The following is a 19,866-nucleotide window of genomic DNA, read 5'->3' on the forward strand; positions in this document are numbered from 1 at the left end:
CTGGGGGAGTTAGGGGTAAGAGGCGAGGCAGGGAGTGGGACTGCGCCATTATGTTTATTAGAAGGTTGGATTTCGGTGTGTGCTCTAGACAGATTACAGAATAAATACCTGCGCCTTGAGAACAGGAAGTCCACGATTCATACAAAGTGCTCACTACAGGAAGTCGCTGTGTCAAAATCCAGGCAAGGACCCAACTCCGGGCAGCCCCTCCTCTCCCGCTGACCTCAACAAGGGCTGTGCTATGGTTTTTTATTTTATTATTTCTTTTATTTCTCTTTATTATTATTAATATTATTATTATTTGCTTTTGCTGTGGTCACTATCATTGGCAAGGTTCCTTTCCCCTTTCCTGGACATGGGGGTTCCTGTCTTTAAGATTCCATTCTGAGGCTGAAGGTGCCAAACGCTGCTTGAGAAGTGGCCTTTGAACTCCGTCTGGGAGGATGGTGAGAAGGAAGGAGAAATCATTCTTGGTTTTAAAAAAAATTAAAAAAAAAAAAAAAGCCCCACAATCTACAGGTCTTTCCTTATTTAGTCAGTGATCAAACTGCCCAAAAGAAAAACAAGAGGAGAAGCAGGCCAGTGGACACTGGTCCCTCCTCCCAGGGCTGGCTGAGGAGAGTTGGAAACTGCCCCTACCCCCAAGGCTTTAGGGGAAGCTGAGGCTCCTTCCAGCCACGGGGGTGGGTAGGGGAAGGAGTGGAAGAAAAAAGGAGAGACAGAGAGAGAGAGAGCTCAGCGCCTTGAGGTAGACGCTTTCCCAACTCCAGAGCCACCTGCAGCCCCGGCCCAGGCCAGCTCCCACTGTCACCTCCGAGTCCAGGAGATTCGTGATTAAAAAAAAAATCAAAACAAGCCCCAAACAAAACAAAATCCAAAAGGAAAAGACTTGGGGAAATGAAGGAGGAAGGGAGGGAGGACAGGAAGGTAGAAGGGCAGGTCTCTGGATGCGTCATTCCCGAGCCACTGGGGGCTGAGGCGGGGAGATTCCCCAGCGCCCCACCGCCCGCGTAGCGTTAGCTCGTCACGTAGTGTTTGGTGGACGGCTGCCCATACACCCTGTAGAAATCCTGGTGGCCAGGCTGCTGGGAGGCGTCGAGCCAGTCTCTGACCGCCAGGCTGGGAAGGGACTGGGGGACGGAAGGTGTGGGCGGGAGCGCATGTGAGTACTCCTGTGAGGGCACTGTCCAGGGGAAGTGGCCGGAGCGGGGGTAGGGCTGGTGGCCGCCATGGTTGGCCACGGAAGAACAGTAACAGTTGTCCACAGAACAGACGAGAATCTTGCGGCCCCCATACTGGGGGAGCATGGGCTGCTGGGCGGCGGAGCCATTGGGATACTGCGATGGGGGGAACACAGGACTTGAGTGCACTGGTTGGGCGCCGCCCGGCAGGGCCACCAAGTGCTGCGTGGAGCTGCAGGGGCCCAGGGGCTGCCCTGACTGGCCCTCGCCGCTGGCTGTGCTCGCTGCCCCATACTGGCTGCCCACGGGGCCCGACGACGTCTCTAGGAAACTGGCCTCAGGGAAGGCCGTCGAGTGCTTGCGCTTTTCCGCCCCAGAGCTGCTCACACCACAAGGGTACAGGGGGACGCTCTGCAGGAAGGGCACAGGTGTGCTGAAGGGGCCTGTGGAGAGTTTGGGCAAAAGTCGCTAAAGCTCCTGTCCCAGGCAACCCAGGCCTCCTCTCCCCCGGGGACATTTTCCATCTGTAGGACCAAGCACAATACATCATGCACCATCTTGATGCTCACTACTCCGTTAGCAAGCAGATACCATTATCATTCCCATCTTACAGCTGAAGAAGCTGAGGCTCAGGGAGGTACTACGGCTTGCCCAAGGTCCCACAGCTAGAAGTAGCAAAGCAGGGATATGAGGAAAGGTCTATCTGACTAGGCCAGGCTGCCTGTCAGAAGGAAGGTTCTGGCATTTACCCCTGCCCAAAGGGTTCTCTCCCTTTGATTGAGGATCCCACCCTCACCTTCTAGCATCTTCCGTAGCTGCTTCTCCTTCTTGGCCACCTCGTTCAGGAAGAGCTTGGAGTTCAAGTGGCCGATCTTAGGGGGAGAAAGGCTGCTGCCTGTACAGGTCTGGGTCCTGGGGGCAGTGGACGGGGCATCTGCTGTGAGGAGGTATCACCGGTAAGCCCGCCCTACCTCCCCGCAGTGGGCCTGGCCCTTCCTGCCCTCCCCCACATGTGTTCCCCTGAGGGCTGGTGGCCATCTGCTCACCTGTCCATTAGGATTTTCACAGACTTGGTGTTCTAGAGGGAGAGAAAAGGGTTAGTCAGTGGGAAAGGCAGCATGAGAGAGGGGAAGATGGAAGCTGCCCCATGCTCTCTCTCCCCAGGCAGGGCTGACCTTCTGATTCTGGCCAGAGTGTGGCGGGGGCAGGGGGTGGGGTGCCTCCATTTTCAGAAGATTGAGTGCTTGCTATGTGACAGAAAACACTGCAAGTGCTTTCTATACATCTATCACCTTATCTAAACAACTACCCCAGGAGGAAGGTTCTGCAAGCACTCAATCTTTTACCCAAAAAAATCTTTGGGGCAAGATGTGTTTTGGAATTTGGAATTTTTTGGACTTTAGAAAGGAAATATGATGCCCGTATCATAATATGTGATTACAGCGTAGAACACTGTAATCTAACACATCAATGTTTCTGCAGCAATATATATATATATATATTTTTTTTTTTTCTTTTCTTGGCCACGCCTCGTGGCATGTGGCATCTTAGTTCCCTGACCAGGGATCGAATCCCTCCCCTGCACTGGAAGAGCGGAGTCTTAACCGCTGGACTGCCAGGGAAGTCCCAGCAATATGTTTCAATATTTGTACCAAGTAAGAGCAACGAAGGCCATAAATTGTCAGCATCAGTTCAGGTCAATTTTTGCTGTTAAATGAGCTGCCAGAACTTTTTTCTTTCAGTTCTCAGAGATTTCTAAAACTTTGGCATTGCGGGTAACAGATAATAGATCTCTATTATCAACCCCATTTTATAAGTGAGGGAGCTGAGGCCTAGGGAACATATATGACTTGCCCAAGGTCACGAAGCTAGAAGGAACAGGGTGGGAGGGTTTTGAATCCATGAAGGCTGGCTCCAAAGCCCTGTAAGCATACTGGTGGGGGGAACCAGTTGGGGAGCAAAGCATCACAGACTCCAATTTAGAAATGCCCCTTGGGGCTTCCCTGATGTTGCAGTGGTTAAGAATCTGCCTGCCAATGCAGGAGACACGGGTTCGAGCCCTGGTCCGGGAAGATCCCACATGCCGCAGAGCAACTAAGCCCGTGCACCACATCTACTAAGCCTGAGCTCTAGAGCCCGTAAGCCGCAACTACTGGAGCCCGTGCACCTAGAGCTCATGCTCCACAACAAGAGAAGCCACCGCAATGAGAAGCCCACGCACCTCAATGAAGAGTAGCCCCCACTCGCCACAATTAGAGAAAGCCCGCGCACAGCAACGAAGACTCAAGGCACAAAAAAAAAAAAAAAAAATCTTAAAAATGCCCCTTGGGTCCCACCAGCCGGTCCCAGGCCCAGCCCACCTTCATGAAGCTGACGTCCTCTGTCTTGTCGAAGAGCAGCTGCAGGGAGCCCAGCAGCTTCTTGGCCTCCTGCATGCGCTCCCCGAGATGCAGCGCCTGCGCTGCGTTCTCGCTGCAGAACTTGGCCTGGGCCTTGTCCAGGACCTCCACCGTCTGCCGCAGGTCCTCATCCAGCAGCTGGTGCAGCTTCTCGTATTGCAGCCGCACTTCCTCCTTCAGTTGGCTCACCTTCTCCTGCGGGCACCGGGGCAAGAGTGGGTGGGCAGGTAAGTACTGGGGACTTCAGGCTGCTGCTCCTGCCTGTCTCACACACTGGATGGGGGAGTCTGGGACCCCAAAGCCCCAGGCTGCCCAGGGCTCCCAAAGGCAAAGTCTGACCTGCCAATCCCCCACCGGTAGCACAGGGCTCTGGACAGGTACCCTGGCACCAGTGGGGGGCTCATCCACTGACGGTTCATTGAATGACTGACCAAGGGATTCCGGCATAGAGCCGACCACGCAACAGATCCCAGCCCAAGGCCCAGTACCCAAGCCGCCCTCCACCTCATACCATGGGCTTGGGCTTAGCTACCTCCACCAGGCGCTTGTCTGACTCGAGTTTGTACAGTTGGTCCTCGACGTCCTGCTCTCGCTCCTCCAGCCGGTCCTGCTGCTTCATCAGCATCTTCTGCAGAGACAGTTGGCGGAGGAGCTTCAGCGGAGTGGGCGACACCGTCCCCACCTCTACAGAACAGACTCATCCTGTGGATCCTTCTCCCAGATGACCTAAAATGTCTGCCCCCCCCACCCCCTCTGGCTCCCATGCAATCCCCGGGGCCTGGTGACAACTGTCTGGCCAGCCTGTCCCCAGGACGAAAAAGCCTGGAACGCTTCCCACACATATCTAAACCATAAACTTTCTGAGGGCAGGGTCAGGCCTGCCTCTGTTGTAAGCACTTTTCCTGTATAGACTTATCTGATCATTCTAGTAATGCTATGAGATACGTACTATTATTATCCTCATTTCAGAGAAGAGGAAACCAGAAAGGTTAAGTAATTCACCCAAAGTCACACAGCTAGTGTCAGAGCTGGAATACAAACCGAAATGACCAGGTAGTAGGGTCTGTTCTTATCCAAGTCATGCTGCCTCTCTCTGGGGAGCACCATCTCAGAAATGATGCAGAGGGTCACACAACCTTCCCAGGTCTCACAGGCCCTCTGGCCCGGTCCAGAGATCTCACCTGACGTTTGCCTTACACTTGGGGGGCATCAAGCCAGCCAGCTGCCCCCTTGCTTGCTCTTGATGCTGAGAGCTAGGCCTCTGAAGTCCTTGCTAACTCCCTCAGCCCCTCAGTTGGACCTGGGTGGAAAGGAAACTCTGGCTCTCCTAAGACCCAAGGTCAGTCTGCTGGAAGGTTCGGGACCATGCTGCTCTTCTCAGCCCTTAATCTTCTGTCTCTACAAGCCCTCTCTCCCCAGACCTGCCTATCCCAGCTGTTCCAGCCGCCCTGTCATCCTCCCTTGCCAGATACACCTCTTCAAACAGGGTCTCTCTCCTGCCCAAGATCCCTCGATGACCCCTCCTTCCAAACTCTGTAGGCTTTCTTACTTACAACCTGACTCTCCCAGCCAGGTGGGCTGGCATCCTGTCCCTGACACTGCAAATCTGAACTCCCTGCACCCAGCTGGTGTTTTTCTGCAGCCCACAGTGCCTTCTCCCCATCCCTTGCCTATCCTTCAAAGCCCAGCTTAAGGTCCTGCTCCTCTAGGAAACTTTCCATGGCCCCTGCTCGGAGTCTGTGCAGGACCCTCCCTGTCTCGGCCATACGAGGGGCTGTCACATTCTGCTCTCCCTCTGTAGCTGTACTGTCCAATACAGTAGCCACTAGTCACATGTGGCTATTTCATTTTAAGTTAGTTAAAAATAAATTAAATTGAACATCAGTTCTTCTGTTGTACCAGCCTCATTTCAAGCGCTCAATAGCTACATGTAGCTAGTGGCTAATGTACTGGACACCACAAACACAAAATGTGACCATCTCACAGAAAGAGCTATAGGAAAACACTATTATAGTCTGACCACCTGTGGTCTAATCTCCAAACAAAACTCAAGACCTCTTGAAAACAGGGCTTTGCTGCTGTATTTTTCCACTTCCCTTCCTAGCCGGGACCCACAAAGGCCCCAGCACCCTACAGATGCATAATGTGTTTCCTGAATAAACCCATGGGTTTTGCACACAAAACAAGGTTTGCAAAGCAGATTGCACAGAACCTAGCTCACAGTAAGTGTCCACTCAACAAGAAGTGGTTCTTTTTCTTCCTCTGTGTGGACCTCAAAGTGACCCTCAAGTTTGACCCATGACCCCTACTCCTGTCCACACTCAGCTGGCTTCCAAAAGACAAGCTGCCACCAATTCCTTCCTTATTTCCCCAAACCCCTTTACATATGGGGAAACCAAGGCCAGCCAAGAGAGTTCAGTGACCCTGTTTTTTGTTGGTGGCTACCCTAGAACCAGGGCCCTGGGGACAGGAGGAGGTAGGGGGTGAGGCTCTCAGATTCTGAGCTGGGAAAGCCTGGGGCACCACCCCCACCCACCCACCCCCCCCCACCCCCCCACCCCCCCCACCCCCCCCCCCCCCCCCCCCCCCGCAACAATTTGACCTTTCAGTGACCCAGGACAGTACCTTAAGAGACAGCCCTAGGAGATGTTGCCCTGCCCCCTACCCCCAGCCCAACATGCACATGGATCTGCTGCCAGCCTGAGAGTCAGAGCCTGTAAAGAAACACAGCTGGCTGGGCGCAGGAGCAGAGGTAGTCACACACCCTCCCTTCCTGTGAAACTGCCCCCAGTCACGTGAAAAGGGCAGGCGGCACCCCACAGTATGGCCCACCTACATGCATACAACTGCACGCACACACACAAGCACATGCCACCACCTGGGCCCTGAGACCCCCTCGGGCACACTGTCACACACACACAGCCCTGCACAGTGAAGGCTGACCCTCCTGAAGGCCCCCGATGACTGAGGGAGGCCTGCCTGAAGGCAAGGTGGCCAGGGTACCACCAAAGGATATGAGACCTTTTTACTTCCCCTGTTACAACTGACCCTCAATTTTTTGCCTGCTGGCTGCCTCGTCCCCACACTCGGAAAGCAGTCCCTCCAACTTGGATGCATCTCAGGCTCCAGGCCACTCCTGCCTTCCCAGTGCCCAGGATATCCGAGAGCCCAGGCCCCAGCCACACCCTCACATCTGTGCACCACGGTCTCCTGGCCCAACTACTTTTCATGACCAAACCCACTGGTATCAGAGTAGAGGTGCACCTGTAGCTAAGTCCCAGATGAAGGGCAGAAGAGAGGCAGCCCCAGATAGGATCTCAGCCCCACTTCCCTCAGAGGCCTGGAATGGGGCTGTTCACTCCCACCCTCTAGGCCCATGGGAGGCCTCTGTCCCATTCCCCTGCAACCCTTTCAGGGAGTTCATGGCTGACCCCTCAGGGCACAGCCAAGGGAGGCACTTCCTGTCTTGTCCTGGGGAGTGGGGCTCAGCCCCTTCCGCCATCTAGGCTTTTCTCAGATCCTTTCCTGGCAGCACGGCCACGCTGGGACCCTGAGGTGTCTTCCCTTGGCTTCCAGGTCCAGGTCCTGGTTCCTGCCTGCCCAGAGCCCTCTGGGGTGGAGCCCAGTCCAGGTCTAGCAAAGGCAGTGGCCACACTGCCTAGCAGGTGGCTGGGTTTCATTGGCTCTCCCCCAGCTCAGAGGCCATTGGGCTTCTGTCTCCACTACAGAGGGAAGGGAAGGGCCAGGAATAGGAAGGAAACTGGCCAGGGAATGCCAGCCAGAGAGGGCTGGGCTGGGGGCCCACCCTGGCCAGCTCGCCCTTGCAGGAATGGTGATCCCTCGGGGCTAGGTGCTCTTAATCCTGCCACAGCCAACACCGGGGGGAAGCAGGGGGCGGGGGGACACTGCTACCTCAGGCACTGGGAAATCGGGGTGGTGGGGAGGAAGGGAAATATCCACTTGCTGCCCCTTTAGTACCCCTCACCTCGATTCCACCAATGAATGAATCAGGTTGCTGAGAAGCTGGGAGATGGGGAACAGAGGAAGCAAGGACCCCTCCCCACTACCAGCAGCCTCCTTTCCATCCCAACCTCCCAGAACTACTGAGAGCTGAGGCTCCACTGCCCACCTGGGAAAAACCCACAGCGGAGAGATTTCCCAGCTTGATTCAGGGCAACGCCTCTCAGTGTGGGGGAGGACACCTTACAAACTGCTCCCAGCCCAGAGTGGGTCATCTGGATTGTGGCACACTTCAGGTGTGCAGGTACAGAGGGGAGACTAGAATGGTCTAGACTAGGAGCACTTGAGGAACCAGGCCTCCAGCAAGGGCAGGGGCAATTGGAGGCCCAGCCCCACGCTACACCTTTTGGCCCAGGTGGGACCTGCTTACTGCTGTCCCTGTCCTTCCCTAAGGACCTAAGGCCTTCCACGGTCTGCTCCTGGGTCTGTGAGGGCAAAAGCATCAGGAAGACTTGGGGGCACACCATTCCCACCCCTCCAGGACCCTCACATCTGTCGCCTAATGTTCTAGACTCTGCCTTGAGCTGCTCCCTCCAAAGCCCCTCCCAGCCTGGGGAGGGGGGCAATCATGAGCCCCTCACATTCCTGCTCTGGGAAAGCCTCACTCACAGCCCTCTGGAGACTGACTGGCCAGGCCCAGCTGGCATTTTTGACGCCAGACTGGACTGGGCAGACGGGTAAGGCCATTGGGACTCTAGGCTGTGTAAAAGTTAATAAATGATAATAATAAAACCCTCAACTCAACCTTGAAGAGAAGCAAAGTCAGGAGGGAGCAGGGCCCCAGGATCTGGGCCAGAGGCAGACCTCAAGTTTGTAGATGGGACCAGAGCTGGGACCAGCAGCCCCTGTGATGGGGTGGAGGCGGGAAGAGGGCGCTGGGCTGCTGGAGTACCTCTGCCTGCTGGGATCCCTGCCCAGATGACTCTCATGCCAGCTCCAGCTCTGGATGAAGCCCCCGCTCAGAGCTACCCCCTCCTAACCTCCTCCCCAGCTGCCAAAGCCCCACTCTCCCACATAAGCCCTTGTCCCAGGAATACGTCAGCCTCCCCTCTCCCTGGGCCACAGCACTCCCTCCTGGTCTCAGCCTTAGTTGTCCCTTCCCATGCCTCAGCCCCTACCTGGGGCTACCATGTGGACCCCCAGGCTGCGGGCAATCACAGACCCAGAGAGAAGAGGCTACAGAGCAGGAACCAGGGACAAGGAGAAAGGCAGCACCTCGGAGGCAAGCCCCGGCAGACCCCAGAGAGGGTTTCCCAGCTGCAGAGTGGAATTAGCTTTTGCCATGCAGAGTGCACTGCTCTGGGGCAGCAGAACAAAGAGGCGAGAGAGAAAGCCCCCCTTTGTCTGTGTTTGAATGCCAGGCCAGCCGGGAAGGAAGGCTTTCCCAGAGCCAGGGATGAGGCCAGCCAAGCCTGCCTGCTCGGTCCAGGGCTGGGGCCCAAGCCGGGCTCCACTTCTTCCTATGACCACCCCAAATGCCCACAACACAGCATCGCAGGATCCATCCGGGCTTCCACCTCCAAAGCCCACTACAGGCAACGAGCTCACCGAAGGTGAGTCCCCTCCCCTCCCCAACACCTCCACCAGGTGAGAAAGTCACACAAGACTCACACCCACCAACCAACCACCATCAGGTAGGAACACACTAGCGCTGTCAACGACAGATATGTGTGCACACTCAACTTCAACTCGCAGGTGAATGGCAAGCAGGGCACCCTCCTCTCGCTCACACACACACACGTGCACGCCTTCCCGACCCCATAGCCACACACAGACAGCTCCGTAATTAAGTCAGTCACTCACACTGCACCTTCTCAGGGATACACACGGTGAGATACAAAAAAGTAGTCCCATGTGAGATGCACAACCAGACGCACTGGTTACACACGCGCACACACACACCTGCAGACAGACCTGGATGCACAGGCACCCGGAGCTGCAGCACGCAGTCATCAGCAGGGCGTGCACGACAGGCATCTGGTCTGCCTGTGTCAGCAGGATCCTGGGGTGGAGGTGGGGTGCTGGGCCTCCGCCTCAGGCTCCTCTGCCCGGGGCCAGGGAGGAAGGCCAAGTCAGGCCCCCTCTTCCCGATCCTTCAAGATGGTCAAGGAAGGAGCAGCCACTTGACCCTCCCACCTCCCACCCCACCTGAGACCTCAGGATTATGGTCGGGGGCAGCGGAGAGCGGTGGGGTCCGTACCGCCTGAGCCAGGCTGCAGCCACAGCCCGGCTATAGCTGGGCCAGGGTGGCCCTCACTCCCAGAGCCCACCTGGAGACAGACACGTGGGGTGGAGACTTAGGATCCCCTCCAGGGTCCCAGGGCAGCCCCTCCGGCCATGGACAATGTGAGCAGGATGACCTCACCCCCAGCAGCTACAAACCCCAAACTGGCCCAAGAAGTGGGATCCTGTCCCCAGAGAACATCTCCTCTCAACTCTAAACCTTCGAGAATGCAAGGAACAGGGTCCTGCGCACATTTCCAACCTGTCTGGGGTACTAGGAGTGACACAGAGGCACAACTATGACCTGCACACACACACACACACACACACACACACACACACACACACACACACACCCTGCATAGCCCTTCACAGATATAACTAGGCCTTATCTTGGATCTTCTTTCTATGTTGAAGGAGGTCATGAGATAGAGGTGCTCCCAGCTCATACCCGTCCCGAGTTCCTCACATGAACCCCTAAACCCAGGGGCTGGAAGAGGGTTTGACCACCTGGGGCCGCCACACCTGAGTCCACCTGGATATCCCAATCTTTGGCCCTTAGCCTCCCATAGCCCCAAGGGAGAACACATTTGGGGTCTAGGCATGTCTTAGAGTGTTCTCTGCGGTCTACCCAATGGGCATACAGGCCTCATGGCAACGTGGCTTACACATTGGCTTCCCAAGGGCAGAGTGGGGCAAGGACTTCGAAGGCCTGACTCTGAGACCCCCGGCTAGTCCCCTGCTAGGCGGAACCCCTGCTTGCATTCCTGCTGGGCCCCAGCTCTAGGCCACTGCACAGGTGGGTGCTTTGAGTATGCGTGTGGAGGACCACCAGGGGGAGATTGATCAGTGTTTCCTATTCCTAGCCAGTAGGGCATTTCAGCAGCCCCTGCCCCTCCCTGGGACAACGGAAGAGGAACCACAAGAAGCAGAGCTACATCTTAAGGTGTGTGCCACGTTTCCATGCTTCTGCTCCTGCATCTGGGATAATTCTGTTGCCTTCATCCGTGGTACCAGCAGAGGCCCTTTAAGACAGACTCCCTCCCACAAGGGAAAAGAAGCCCAGGAAAACACCCCTCCCCATGGCTAGCCTAGAGAGGATGGAGTGCAATGGGTTCTTCCATTCAGGTTCTTTGTGGCTTACCCCCTCCCCTGAGGGTGGGGCCCCTCTTCCTACTCGTTCAATAAGTCCAACTCACAGTGACTGGCACTGGGCCATTGAAGGGTTTCCAACTCCAGTGCCCTGGGACACCAGAGAGAATCTGGAGGGCCTGGGGTAGGGGAGCCTGGAGAGGGACGAGACTCAGGCTGTGGGGCACAGATGCTGAGCGCACAGAACTGCACATCTGGCTGTGATGCAACCCACTACTTCTGAGCCTGCCCACACCAGGAACAGGAACGAACACAAGAACACACACACACACACACACACACACACGCAGACGCACACACATGGAGCTGCTGACAAAGTTCAGGGCCTGCTTCCATCCAGTTCCTTCCATGAGCTGGGGGATCAGGGACCTGCCGGTAGGAACCCCAGGGTATACTATGCGTATGTGTGCCACCCCCCATCCCCCAACTACACAGACAGGAGACAGGTGCATGTGAGGGCAAAGCAGACAGTCTCAGAGACACTCACAAACACAGACCCACATCTACAGACACCCTCTTACTACCAAATCAGGTAAAATTGTGTTTTCTCCCCCACCTAAACGAGACACCTGAGCTCACACCCACCAACCAACCACCGATACAACTAAGGGCAAAGCCGCGGGTGCAGGCGCACATTCACTCATCACCCTGGTTGCTGTCCCCTCTTCTGTGCCTTTCAGCCCCATCTCCACCTTTCCCTTCCTCTCATTTTCCACTGTCAATCCCAGGCCAGAGAACTGGACAGCCTTCCTTTCTCCTGCCTCTGCACTTTTCCCAGCCTCCTCCCCAGCCCTTGCATCTTTATTAATAGCAGCAGCTTCCCAATACTAGGGAAAGTCTGGGCTCTGCCTGCCCTGGGTGGGGGGCGGAGTACACTAGGGGCTCATTTGTTCCCCTAGGCCTCTGCCTTTTCCACCCCTGGTGGTGGGGGGAGGCTCTTCTCTCCATCCCCCACCCACACTTCCTTTAAGAAACCAGAGGCTCTGTCCTGGCACAAAACCCCAGAGCTAGCCCATCCGATTAGAAACTAATTATACAGCAAATTTTATTTGTTATCCCTGCCCTCAGCCTGTGGCAACCCTCCTGCCTTTTGTTAGTGGTATGTGTATGTTTTATAATTGCTGAACAGTGACTCATTCTGACTGGTCCCCCTACAGGAAACAGCCCCCATCTACAACCGTCCCCTGCTCAGAGCTTCCTCATAACGAAGCTCCCCACTGGCCTCGACTGGCCTCCAGGGGCCCCCACCCATAAGCACTCCCAGTCCTACCAAAGCCCAACCTCACCCCCATATCACACCCAGGCCCCAAGCTGGGGCTTGAGATGGCTCAGACAGTCTCAGGCCAACCCCTTCTTTCTGGTATGACTCAACCCTGAAAGCCAGGGGACCTGGGAGGAACCCAGGAGGAGCCCCCCTCCACTGAAGGGGACGGAAGTATTGCTTCAGTCCAGCTCCAAAGCCAGGCCAGCCCCAGAGGCCTGAGGGGGAAGGCGGTTTTGACATTGGCTGCTGCTACAGGGTGTATACAATGGGAGGGGATGCGGTTCCGTAATCACCCAGCCGGCAGCCCAGGGGAGCCAGCTGCCTGAAACCAGATTGCAAGGCGGCTCAACCTTAAACCCACAGGATTCTTCTTCCATCTTCCACTTCTCCTCCCCAAATGTGGGAGGGCTGTGATAGAGGGCTGGGCTGGGAGAAAAGCGCTCAGAGTGATGAAGACATACTTTAAGGTGTGTTCATGCAGACGCGTGCAATACGCACAGGCACACAGTGGGCAGCGATTCTCACACATGGAGAGCGGGCTATGGGGAATAATCCGAATAGCTGAGATGCTGTCTGGTGATGCTGTTGGCTGTCCAGGCCTTGGCCAGATAGATACCAGGAGTTCTGCTCTCCCTCCGGAAGCTCCCCCTCCAGCCCCCCGCCCCCCCCAATGTGTTTCCACTAGGGCTTGAAACTAACATGGCTGCTTTTGTTTACTTCCTCATTGGTATGCCAGCATCATGGATCATGTCAGCCACAGCAGCGGCACCAGGACACTCATTACATAAACAGCAGCTGGAGAAGCAGGACCTGGGTCACTCCCTTTAGTGACTTCCCGTAGGGCCTACGGAAACAACGCCAGGGGAGGGAGCTGCGCGCAAAACAGAAAAGCAACAGCCAAACTCTACCCCTGACAGCCCCGCACCTCAATTCTATAAATGCCTCACAAGATGCCCCCTATGAGCACAGGTGCAGGAATATCAAATACCGATGGGGGATCCTACTTCCCAGGACCTTGCCTCCAAACTTACAGAGGAGTTTGTAAGGGAACCTCTGGCCTGATGTCACAAGAGTCAGCCTGTCCGGATGGGTGATCCCCAGGCGGTAGGGAGAGAGAGGGGGGGAGAGAGAGAGAGAGAGAGAGAGTGTGTGTCTGTGTGTGTGTGTGTGTTGTGCGTGTGTTTGTGTGTAGGGTACTTGCCCGGATCTCATTCCTCCGGATCTCCACGTCGCACACCGAGTGTCCCTGATGCGCACCGCTGTAGTAGCAGCAGTACTGGCACACGGCCACCTGCTCGGCCTCGCAGTGGTAAAGGCGGTAGGCGTTGTGTTGCGGGCAGCTCCAGGCCCGCACGTCGTCCGCCTCCACCAGGAGGTGCCCGCGGGCGGTGGAGGGCTGCTGCAGGTGCGTCTGCACGTGGGACTGGCAGCAGGGCGCCTCGCAGCGCAGGCAGACCTTCTGCGCCGGCAGCGGGGGGCCACGGCGGCAGAACACGCAGTGCAGCGCCGCCGGCGGCTTCTCCACGTGCAGGGCGTTGAACTTCTCCACGATGTTGGTGAGCTTCAGGTTCTTCTCCAGGCCCGGCTTCTGGTTGTAGGCCTGGTTGCACTCTGGGCAGCGCACCAGGCCGCTGTCCTTGGCCCACGCCTCGCCAATGCAGCCCCGACAGAAGTTGTGTTTGCACGGCAATTGCACCGGCTCCACGAAGACATGCAAGCAGATGGGGCAGATGAGCTCCTCCTCGAAGCAGTTCTTCCAATTCTCCGCCATAGCGGCTGCAGGCAGGGGGCCCGGGCAGGTCTCCCCAACTCTGGGGGTCCGTCCGGTGCCACTACAGGCCCACCAAGCCCCGAGCTCCGGGCCCCGGCGGCCCCGAGAGTCGCTCAGTCACCAGCGCCTTCCGCGCGCCCGCCCCCCAGAGGAGGGAGCCTCGGTCCTCACGCAGCGCGCGCAGCCGGCTGCGTCTCCTCCTCCTCCTCCCGAGCGCCTAGCGGGAGACCGCGGACTGCGCCAGGGCCGCGGCCGGGGCACCAGCCCTGGAGGGGAGTGCCGGGGTCCAAATTCCATATAAGAGGCCGCCTCCCGATCGGCGCGCTTAGGGCAGCGGCGGCCCACGGCCTGCACTCGGCCCCGCGGCTGACATTGGGGCGCGCCCCAAGGCGGACAGAGCCCGGGAGCCGCACACTTCCTCCAGCGACGGCGGCGGCAATGGTGGCTCTCTCCTGGCTCGCCGGCGCCGCGCCTCCCTCGCCTCGTCCAGGGTCTGAGAGGCCGGAGAAGCGAGTGCGGCCGCGCCAAGGACTGCTAGATCCGGACCAGGAGGGCGAGGCAAGCCGGTCCCCGGGCCGCGGCGCGGGCGCCCCCCGGCTGGCCGGCCGTCTGCGGGTGCGGGCTGCGGGGCGCAGGCGGGCCGACTCCGGGGCACTGCGTGAGCGCAGGGGCAGTCATTCAGATGAAATTCCAGTCCCCGGCCAGAGACACCAGCCCGCCTCTGCCTTCCTCCTCCCTTCACAAATAGAAACGGAAGGGGGAGGGAGAGAAGTGGAAAAAAAAAAACCAACCAGAAAGGGAGGGAGAAGAAGCCCCGTCGGTGCTCCGGCCTGACCCCCTCGTCGCTACTTCTGCGCTCCCCCGAGGCCCGGCGCCGGGCGCCCCCGCCGCGAGAGACCCCGCTCTCCGTCTCCGCGCTGGGCGGGCGCCCCGGCTCTGCCGAGGAAAACAAGGATTGATCAAACTAGAAAGGAATTTTTCTCAACTGCTAATGAACAGGAGGCTCGGCTCCCGGCCCTCCCCTCCCCCCGGCCCTCCCCCTTCGCCACCCCGGCCCCCCTACCCCCCCCCACTTTCTTTTCTTCTCGGCCTCTCCTCCGGCCTTCGGGGCTGCGGTCGGAGCCAGCCCGCGGCGGCGGGGCCGGGCCAAGCCAGTCGAGCCGGACTGCCTCCCTCAGCGCCCAGCCATCTTGGGCTCCCGGCGGCCGCCGCGGTGGCGGCCGGGGGGTTCGAGCGCGCTCGCTGGAGGGTCCTGCAGCGTTCTTTCTATCTCTCTCTCTCTCTGTTTTTTTTTTTTGTTTGTTTTTTTTTTGTGGTGGGATTTTTTTTTAAGGGGAGGGCTGGCAGCCTCCCTCAAATTAGGAGAGAGAGAAGGGAGAAAATGCCAAGTCCCGATTTCTCTCCACCTCTGCTCCACCCACCCCGGTTCTTTCCAAAATACAAAAAAAGATTAGAATTGGAAGAAGTCGGCAGAAAGGCGAGCGCCCGCGGCCCCCGGCTGCTGCCCAGGCGACGCGTCCGGGGCAGGCCCGCGCCAGTTGCTCCGTCGGTAGGTCCGTTTGTCCGCCCGCTGCTTCTCATCTGGGGAGGGCACTCCGGGCAGGGTCTCCGCAGCGGCTGTCGCCTCAGAGCTTTATCCTCAGATCAAAAAAAAAAAAAGGAAGAAAAAACCCCCCAACACTCTCATCACAGCCACCTTCAGCCATCTTGCGCGTATTATTATTTCAGGAATAATCTGTTTAATAAAAATAGCTGCGTCTCTAGCCCCCTCCCCCGCATCCTGGGCTCCCCGCCCCCTTTTAATAATGATCTCGATAATAAAAATGATCTGCGAGCCGGGCAGTCCACGGCTGCCTTTTCCTGCCTCGGCTCGCTCGGGCTTCGGCTCTCCTTCTCCCAGGAAGGGGACGGGGGTGGGGGGTGCTCGCCGCTGGGGCTGGGGTGTGGGGGGGTGCGTCCCTGCTGCCCGCCAGTCGGCCGTCTCAGCCTTAGCAGGGAGGGAAGGGCACCCTCGCAGCTACCGCACCGTTTCGAGGACGGCAAGCGGGGGAGGGGCCCCGACTCGCGGGACCGGCTGGAGGGATGCACAGAGGTCCCCGATCTTCCCGCCACGGCCTGGCCTCGGAGTCTGAGCCCGGGGATAGGGAGGATACAATGGGCTCGGAGCAGAGTGCGGCTGGCAGGGTGGAGACGCGGGCGGGCAGCGGGCTGCGGTGAGCCGGAGTCCCGAGCTAGGGCGGAGAGAGGCGGAGGGTGGTGTCCCTACATCAAGGCCGGTCCCGCTACTCTGCAAGGGAAGGGCGGGGAGACTGGGAGGGGGAGGAGAGGAGAAAGCAGCAGCGCAACAGCGGCGCCTGTAATCAGCACCCGCTGGTTCTGCCCACCCGGCACCGGAGAAATAAGCAGACGCGGAAGGGGGGAGGAGGGGGCGGGGAGTATTGTCCGGAAGTGCTATTACAGCTGCTGGGGCGCCCGGCTCCTCCCCTTTTCCCTATCTGGAGTTGGGGGCTGTTCCGGAGATTGTTCCTGCTATTGGTCTCCAAGCTGAGGCTCCGCCTCTTTAAGGCGGGGCAAGCCGTGGGCCTCATGTGACTTGCACTAACTTCGGTTACCTTAAACATTGGTGATGGGGGTTCAGTTTCCGCGCTTCTTAAAAGGGAGATGATAACATTGCGGTGTGGGACCACATCTTTCTGGGCCTCTTTACCCATAGCTCTTTTTACCTGAGAGGGAAAGGAGGGTTTGTCAGTCTGCTCATCTGTCAGATGGAACTGAGCAGTGAATTACAAAGTTTCACTGTGCAGCAATTTCCCGATATCCTCAATACTTTTCCCTATATATATATATATTTTTTTTTTTTTTTTTTTTAAATACGTTATTTATTTATTTATTTTTGGCCAGGCCTCGTGGCTTGCGGGATCCTAGTTCCCTGACCAGGGATCGAACCCATGCCCCCTGCAGTGGAAGCACGGAGTCTTAACTACTGGACCACTAGGGAATTCCCTTCCCTACATTTCTAACTTAGAACTACCAAGCAAAATATGCATTATCTCTCTTCAGTTAATAAGGAAATGGAGGCTTAAAAAACTGGGGTCAGGGCTTCCCTGGTGGTGCAGTGGTTGAGAGTCCGCCTGCCGATGCAGGGGACACGGGTTCGTGCTCCGGTCGGGGAGGATCCCACGTGCCGCGGAGTGGCTGGGCCCGTGAGCCGTGGCCGCTGAGCCTGCATGTCCGGAGCCTGTGCTCCGCAACGGGAGAGGCCACAGCAGTGAGAGGCCCGCGTACCGCAAAAAAAAAAAAAAAAAAAAAAAAAAAACAAAAAACTGGGGTCAACCGGTCAGTCAACAAATATTTAACAAAAGCCTCATGTCCCAGGCATTTTTCTAGGCCCTGGGGATTCCCTGGAGAACACGTACCAAACTTTTTTTTAAAAAATTAAATAGGTAGGATAATTTCTGTGATAGAGAGTACGGGACTCACACAGTACTCTCAGAAAAAGTGACATTTGAGCTGAGACCTGAATGTTCAGGAGGGGTTGGGCAAATGACAACCTGGGAAAAGAGTGCTTCAGTCAGGAGGAAAAACAAATGCAAAAGCAATGAATCAATCAGGCATGTTCCAGGGCAGAAAGAAGGCCTGCGGTGAGGGAGAAGCCAGGTAGGGACCAGAACACACAGGGTCATGGTAAGGAGTTTGGACCTGAAGCTGGTTGTGAGAAGCTACTAGATTTGGGATATATTTTGAAAGTAGAGCCAATAGGACTAGATAGGATTTAGACATAGGGCGAAGAGGAATCAACACATAATAGTAATGGGGTAGGAATGGGATCAAGATGTGCTTATCACTGTATATATATATATATATATATATATATATATATATATATATATATATAGTATATCCTTCTGAACTTATGATTTGGGCCTCAACAAGAGGCTGGGTGGTAGTGCCATTTACCCAGAAGGAGACAATTGGAGAGGATTAGGTTTGGGTGGGGACATTTTAAATAGTTCTAAGTTAAATCTGAGTTGGTTTAGCTATCCCAGTGGAAATCCTAGAGGAGACAATTGTATATACAGACTCAGAGGGGAGGTTTGTGCTGGAGATTATGGATTTCAGAATCATGAGCGATTATGTTCTGAATGGTAGGGACGTCCCTGGTGGCACAGTGGTTAAGAGTCTGCCTGCCAATGCAGGGGACATGGGTTCGAGCCCTGGTCCAGGAAGATCCCACATGCTGTGGAACAACTAAGCCCATGTGCCACAACTACTGAGCCTGTGCTGTAGAGCCCACAAGCCACAACTACTGAAGCCCGCACGCCCTAGAGCCCATGCTCCGCAACAAGAGCAGCCACCGCAATGAGAAGCCCGCGCACTGCAACAAAGAGTAGCCAAGCTCACTGCAACTAGAGAAAGCCAGCACGCAGCAACAAAGACCCAATGCAGCCAAAAGAAAAAAATTTTTTAAGGTATAACTGAGATTCAAACTCAGTTCAAAATGACCCATGGGTCCCTGATCCTTCCATAAAACCAGTGAGCTTCTCTGCTTCAGGACCTTCAATCTCCTTATTCCTGATTGGGGGGTGGAGGTGTTAATGTGAGCCCTTCAAGGACACAGCATGTGTCTTTTAGTACTTTACATCCCCTTACATGGGAGGTCTTATGCTGAATGAATGACGCATGCATGCATGTCTGAGTGAATAAACAAGGAGAAAGTGGCTTTCTAGCCCTAATCCTCAATTCCATGCTCTAAAGACAGTGCAAAGAAACAAGGTCTAGATTGGAGCTGTTGGAGCGTCCTTCTCTGGCCTCCTCACCAATGACCTCCAGGATAATCTAAAGGCTTCCACTCATTTCTCACCTTTCTAGACGGCTCCCCTTGATTTAAACATCATACTCTTCTGATTTTCTTCATATCTTTCTAACCACCGACTTCTCCAATTTCCATCTCCTAAATGTTGGCTGCCCTCCATGCTCTTCTCTTACTAACCTATACCTGCTCCCTCATTTACTCCTAAGGCTTTGTTACTGTCTATATACTGATGACTCCCCAATCAGTCTCCAGCTTAGATCCTCACCCTCCTGGGTGCAAACCCATGAAACCAACTGTGCTGTCCACCCAGATGTCCCACAGATACCTTGAATTCAATGTACTGGAAACTAATCATCCTCTTCGCTTTCCAACCTGCCGCCCCTTCAAAATGTTTGCAAATCTTGACTATTTCTTAACCTCTCCATTACTTCACCACAAACTCTTGCCTAATTATTTCAGTAGGTCCTAACTGGTTTCTGTTTCTGCCCTTATGTCCTGGAGTCAATTCTCAACAGAGTAGCCAGAGTCATCTTTGAAAAGTATGTCAGATTGTGTCACTCTTCTGCTCACTTTATAATTGCCAGCAAGGTCCTACAGGATCTGGCCTCCGTGTAAGTAATCTCCTATTATCCCCTTTCTCTCACTCTGCTCCAGCCCCACTGGCTGTTCCTCAAATACACCTGGTGTGTCTCCCATGCCCCACCCCTCCAGGCTCTTAGCAGTTGCTCCTCACTTTGCCTGAACCAGTCTTCCCCTAGATATCCCTACTGCACCCTTCTTCCTCTCATTGAGATCCTTTGTCCAAGTTAGCCTAGGCAGTGAGGCCTTTCCTGACCTCTGTATTTAAAATGTGCCCCTCTCCCAGCCCTATCTCCCCTCCTCTGTTGCGTTTTTTTTTCTCCATAGCACATACCTCCATGTACTATGTATTCTACTTTAAAAAAATATTATCTTCCATTTCCAAAATATAAGATCTGTGAAAGGGGTTTTCTTTAATGCTGTGTCCCTGATGCCTACAGTGGGACCTAGCACATAGTAGCTGC

At 55.8% G+C, this 19,866-nt stretch overlaps 1 protein-coding gene across 2 annotated transcripts; it reads right to left on the bottom strand.

The window, feature by feature from the left end:
* Nucleotides 1–35: 35 nt before the first annotated feature.
* On the bottom strand, nucleotides 36–14,698 carry TRIM8 (tripartite motif containing 8). Of its 2 annotated transcripts, XM_065894461.1 has the most exons (6): nucleotides 13,441–14,698; nucleotides 4,113–4,208; nucleotides 3,542–3,775; nucleotides 2,228–2,259; nucleotides 1,978–2,093; nucleotides 36–1,624 (listed from the first exon to the last, which is right to left on the bottom strand). In XM_065894461.1, exons 1-6 carry the CDS (start codon nucleotides 14,008–14,010, stop codon nucleotides 1,017–1,019), a joined length of 1,656 nt encoding a protein of 551 aa, XP_065750533.1. In that variant the 5' UTR covers nucleotides 14,011–14,698; the 3' UTR covers nucleotides 36–1,016. The 2 variants fall into 2 exon arrangements, with proteins under 2 accessions (XP_065750533.1, XP_065750534.1); XM_065894462.1 differs by lacking the exon at nucleotides 4,113–4,208 and having other exon boundaries at nucleotides 1,017–1,624; nucleotides 13,441–14,010.
* Nucleotides 14,699–19,866: the final 5,168 nt, after the last annotated feature.

This window comes from Phocoena phocoena, chromosome 16 (genome assembly GCF_963924675.1).
Source record: "Phocoena phocoena chromosome 16, mPhoPho1.1, whole genome shotgun sequence".
NCBI classification, from domain to species: domain Eukaryota; kingdom Metazoa; phylum Chordata; class Mammalia; order Artiodactyla; family Phocoenidae; genus Phocoena; species Phocoena phocoena.